The sequence below is a fragment of the Histoplasma capsulatum genome, genomic scaffold, assembly GCF_000149585.1.
Source record: "Histoplasma capsulatum NAm1 scaffold_4 genomic scaffold, whole genome shotgun sequence".
NCBI lineage: Eukaryota > Fungi > Ascomycota > Eurotiomycetes > Onygenales > Ajellomycetaceae > Histoplasma > Histoplasma mississippiense.
The window spans coordinates 1,710,231-1,715,493 of record NW_001813979.1 but is presented as its reverse complement, the minus strand read 5'-3'; the positions used below and the strand labels follow the sequence as shown (position 1 = coordinate 1,715,493).

Sequence of the window (5,263 nt, the reverse complement as noted above, 5' to 3'; positions counted from 1 at the left end):
CGATTGGGTACAATAACGTCACTCTCGTCCGGTTGGAGCGTTGTTGATGCGGGCATCACTTGGATTGTTCGATATGACACCCAGTTACAAGTTTTTCGGCTTGGCCAGATTGATGATGCTAGGGGTGGGTTTACGTACTTTGTGGGACCCGGAGGTGACGGCGAGATAAAAGAACCCGGCCCAAGCTTTGTTCCCACGGCAGGCTGTAATGGGGAACTATTGGCATTGGGCTTCCAAGGATCTGGGGTATGGCTATATGGTATTCCAGATGTTTCGGATCGACCCTCTGCATCGAATGTCGTGCTAGAGAAAAATTGGGGTTTAAAACCAGTCCGTACAAATTCCCAGAGGCTGAACAAGGTGATAACACCACCCAGCCAATTGATCCATGGGCGGGTATTGTCATCTATGAATGATATCACCGCAATAAAGTGGGTGGATGGCGTCAACCTTGGAAGCTCTGGAACGAAACGTCTCCAGCGACTCGTGGCAGCAGCTCCTGGCGGCGTTAACTCTTTCTTGGGAGAAATGTGTGATGATATTTTGCCAGTCGATGGCGGCAGGATTGTCATTTTTGACTTTGCGCGTTCATCGACTGATGGGGATACAGTTGAATTGACAATTGAGGTGGGCGAAGCGGCTCCAATACCTCTACCGGAACAGGATTCAACTATGGATGTCGAAGTTGAGCTGGAGAGAAGGAGAACGCGAGTTAATAGACGCGGAGGGTCGGGGAGAAATCGTAATACTGTCATTGAGCGCTCTGCTACGCTCGCCAGACATCGTGCCAGCATTGGAAGTACGCGTTTTGAAACCCCACCCGTCCCAACTAGGGTTCACCGAAATAGCTTTTCTCAGCCTAGTTCCCCCACAGATCCCAACTCAGCTGTTGACATCCATGCTGTTGAGATTCCGTATACCAACAACCAACCACGATCTCAAAACCTCCTTAGTCGAGCAGCTACTGCTGCAACGGCTGCAACGGCTGCAACGGCTGCAACGGCTGCAACTGCTGACCATGATCGGAATCATTTCCAAAATCCCCGCTATGCAAATTCAGTTTTGGTGAACCGGCGACCACTGGTGCCGCACGAAAGTGATGCAGACAACTGGGTTCCTCCGCCGCCACCTTATACCCCTGATGCGGATGAGCCTCTGCCGGATCATATTCTAAGGACGCTACTGCCCTCGCTGACTAACCGTCTGCCACTGAGGTCTCATGGAAATGTTACCCATGACTGCGACGCACACAAATATCCCGATTTGAATCCACTGCACATAATGCTACAGAACGAACGAGGTCAACCATGGAACGTATTCCCCTTCTCAGGATGAGAGTGGGAACGCCACCAGAGACTTCAGGGCAAGGAAACCTACTTAGGAGGAATAATACCTCGCATTCCTCCTCTAGTCATACAAGAGCAGCTACCGATGGCGTATCCGGGATGATTTCTGCAACCGAGAGCCAGTCTGGTATTCATCAGGTTCGCCATATTGGAAGCCGTCCGATAGTGCCTCTCGTACTGAACCATGGAGATGGAACTGAACCATCTTTCTTTCCCGTCCCGCCTCAACCCCCTGTACTAAATACACAAGCATCATCATTGACAGCAGAATTTCCAAACGCTAGGCCGCCTCGGGCATCATCTTTGGAAAATCCAAGCCCAATTTTATCTATTATTCCTGGGTCTGCTTTGGGAGCTGGGTCAATGCCTGCCCGAGTAATTGGTAGGAATGGGCCTACAGATCATTTCGACTTAGATCCTAATACATCCCCCCCAGCCGCCACTTCCGACTTCATACACACAGAAAATAGACGATTGTCAGCTGCACGTGATTCCATTGAGGGTTTCCAAATAGCAAGACAGTCCACTCATTCGAGATCATCGCTATCGGATTCAATACGCACACACTACACCTACCGTTATTCCATTCCACCCAACTTTTCACCGATTATTACAAAGCCTCAGGCCATGTCCTCACCTCATCTTCAATCTCATGAACCTCGTCGTGTCGAGGCCCTTGATAACGTCCATTCCAACCAAGAAACTCAACATTCTAGGCCAAGATCGCAAGATATACCACGTCGCAGGCTCGCAATGGGTGGCGCGTTTTTTGACACACGCTCAGGCCGGATGATTTCAAGTTCTCATTCTGGTGCAGAAGTAGGACGACGGGGGAGGGACGAAGAGTTGAGAGGTAGAATGACTGAATGGAGCGACGGTGATGGAGAAAGGAAAAAGAGAAAGGAGGGTAGGTGTTCAATTCTTTGATAGCACTCATATTGGTATGGACAGAGTCCCATAGTCGACGACCATACGCGACGAATTCCGGGTTTATGTTTGTTTTATTCTCCAAATGCTTTCCATCTCGTTCCGATTTCAATCTTTTTTAAATACGTCACACGGGTGGCTGGATTTCCATTTATGAAGGCGTTGACACCCAGCTAGACTATTTTTTTGATGGCGGTTTAACGCTGTCTTTTCGTGCATTTTCTCTACGACGCTCGTTGAATGGCTTTTTATAAGGCCTTCCATTTTACGTGACTGTGAATGCTGTCGTTCTGTTTCTCGAACTCTGAACTCTCTAATGGTCTGGTGTGATACCCCCTTCCGTCGGCTTACCTTCTTCGTCTCTCATATCTCGCATTCTTAAATTGACCCATGACAACATATCACGCAAACTTTCTCATGTTCCTTCTCCCCTTGTCATCTCTTTTATATTATCCGTAATATTTTTATTTTATATTTATTTTCATTTTTTTTTTTTTTTTTTTTTTAATTATTTATATATACTCCACAGGTCTAGAAGTGATGGGAAACCCTTGTATTTCCTTCCTGAGCACCTGAAACAGGTAGCTAGAGACGATGCCATGCGCCATCATATTCGCAGCTGGTGTATGTATGGAGACCCACAAACTGCATCTAGAGTTAGTTATATCAGAAATACCACATCGCCTCTCGAGCATCTTTTGGAACACAAGAATATTTTTCCAACTAATGATTCACATACAAGCACAGATCACACATTTGAGAGCGTGCTGTAGTTATCACATGTGCCACGGTTATCTCGTTGAAGTAGGGTGCTCTTTCAACTCTAATATTCTCTTATGCTAACTTCCAATGGCATCAAATCCGGTCTGGGCGTGCAGGGAGAATGAGAAAATAGTTTCCCAGTGCCTTGTACCCTCTCAGGTGCTATCACCAATGTTCGCAGCTTACGGGTGCCACCAAGTTGGCAATGGCCCTTGAGCCATGACAAGCAGGAGTCTCACGAGTCGTATAGAACATACAATGGTAAGAAGATTCGAGATCTCCAACCTGATGGGTTATTCTAGGCGATACCTCCAACACCGTTCAATTCTCGTTTCATAGCAACATTCCTCAGGATTGACAAACGCTCGCCGAACGAGATACCCTTTCTCAAGAACGCCCTTTGGTCGAAGTTGTCTATTTTGGATCTGTCGTAAAAGCCAAACGAGTGACCATGTTACCAGTATCCACAGCAGGGAAAAAGTAATTTGGTCAATTGACTTCCTTCTGCCGTCGACGCCAATATTCTCCCTACTTTTTCAAACCCATTCTCCAGTGAAACCGCTTCTCAGAGAGAGATCTCTCTCAATTGAACTTTTGTTCCTCTTCTCTTCCTTTTATTCTACATACAATATCTAATTTATTTTGATTTTGATGTTTTTGACATATGCATGAGTATATATGATGCTAATCCATATGACCAACTCCGGGGTCATCAAGGAAGATTGCGGGCCTCTGAAGATATATATATGCCCTTCTGCAAAATACTAATTATTATTTATTCGCAGATGTATTAACGGTTTGGCATGCATATATGCTGAATCCTCGAGATTTCCTTGAAGACTGCATTCGCATGGGTAAAATGAACTTCTGGAGGACGGGTTTACCATGGGGCATGCATGATCAACTCCTGCATCGACCACGGAACATTTGAATAATACTCTCCACCACCTGAAGCAACGGCAAATTTCATCCTGCAAACAGGCCTTCAGTGGGATAACATTTATGACAGCCAATGTAAGTCTCTAAAATGTCCACAAATGTCAGGCTCAGGTAATTGTTCCTTGGCAACAAGAAAACCCACGGATTGGATCGATGGATCACCCCTTCGAGCGTTGCAATGGGTTTGGGAACAAAAATTTCAAGGCCAGATGCGATAATTGTGGGCTTGCAATCACACTTGAGAAACCTCGAGTTGCGAAGTTTTGCTGCGACGTACAACGTCTTGTTACGGGGTGCTTTCCGATGCCTGGGACCATATTACACGCGTATGGGTCCCAGCAAGACCAAGAAACAGAGAAGATAATGTATTGTCTTCTCTATGTTTTCTCGGGCGAATATACAACTCACTAAAATGAATAACCGTGGTAGCGACTTGGATCAAATTATGTTTTGATAGAATGAGAATAGAAATGTAAAATAACCAGGAAAGGTCAGCTACAAAAAGAAGAGTTCTATTCTGATAAGAATATAAAGAAACAGTATATAGTTGTTTAAATGTGACGAATAAATGAAAAAGAAGGGAAGGGAAGGCTAGGAGATACCCTAAGACTCCAGTCCCTGAACCGGATTTAGCGAGTATGGGAAGTCCACCAGCCCATCCAGCATCCAATTTAGAGGATCAAATACTTCGTAATTCGGTTCCATGAAACCACCCAGGAATCCCATCCCGTTTCCGGAACTAGATGTATTGAGATTCCCTTCTCCGCCGATGTTAATTGTGTGAGATGATGGTGCGGATGAAAGGTTGGAGTCTGCGCCGGGAACACCAGGCGTTGAGCTTGTACCGCGTAACGGGGTAACAGAGGACGCTGAGGAGTCTGCATTGGAGTCCGGGTTGGTTGGGTTTTTGAGGAAGGCTGTTTGATTGTTGTTAGAATCACAAGCCTGGATATGTAAACGGACAGACGTAAATTGATAGTGAGAGAGGACGTACATTCCAGATTCTTTCCTTTGGCTTGAAAATCTTCTCTCCATCGCCAAACAGAGTCGTAGACAAGAGACATACTCATGCGACATCTGACCTTCAACTGGAGGGTATCGTCCATTTCCGGACTGACCGACGATCTCGAAACATGTGGAGAGACAGGCGTTTCCGCCCGTCCTCCACATCTGCGCCAATACCTCTGCCAACCGCTCTGGAAGATCATTGCTTGAAACAGACATGCTTCGTATAGCCCAAATAGTCCTGTGAAAAGGGCTTTTGTATAGTCATGTCATGTGAGCTGCGA

General features: G+C 46.2%; 3 protein-coding genes across 3 annotated transcripts in view; 1 reads left to right on the top strand and 2 right to left on the bottom strand.

Annotated features, from left to right (window-relative positions):
• Positions 1-208: 208 nt before the first annotated feature.
• Positions 209-1,335, top strand: HCAG_04512 (predicted protein; the record flags this gene model as incomplete). The annotated part of the gene is made up of 2 exons (XM_001540622.1): positions 209-246; positions 378-1,335. 2 exons carry the CDS (start codon positions 209-211, stop codon positions 1,333-1,335), a joined length of 996 nt encoding a protein of 331 aa, XP_001540672.1.
• A 723-nt stretch (positions 1,336-2,058) lies between these two features.
• HCAG_04511 (predicted protein) lies at positions 2,059-2,665 on the bottom strand (the record flags this gene model as incomplete). Its single annotated transcript, XM_001540621.1, has 2 exons — positions 2,059-2,386; positions 2,625-2,665. The coding sequence occupies 2 exons, from the start codon at positions 2,663-2,665 to the stop codon at positions 2,059-2,061; spliced, it is 369 nt and encodes a 122-aa protein (XP_001540671.1).
• Positions 2,666-4,577: 1,912 nt separating this feature from the next.
• HCAG_04510 (hypothetical protein) overlaps positions 4,578-5,263 on the bottom strand; it is a gene marked incomplete at both ends in the record, with an annotated part of 3,524 nt that continues 2,838 nt past the window's right edge. The window contains 2 exons of the mRNA XM_001540620.1: positions 4,578-4,891; positions 5,057-5,220. Of these exons, the coding sequence (XP_001540670.1) occupies positions 4,578-4,891; positions 5,057-5,220 (478 nt within the window). The remainder of the gene's footprint in view (positions 4,892-5,056; positions 5,221-5,263) is intronic.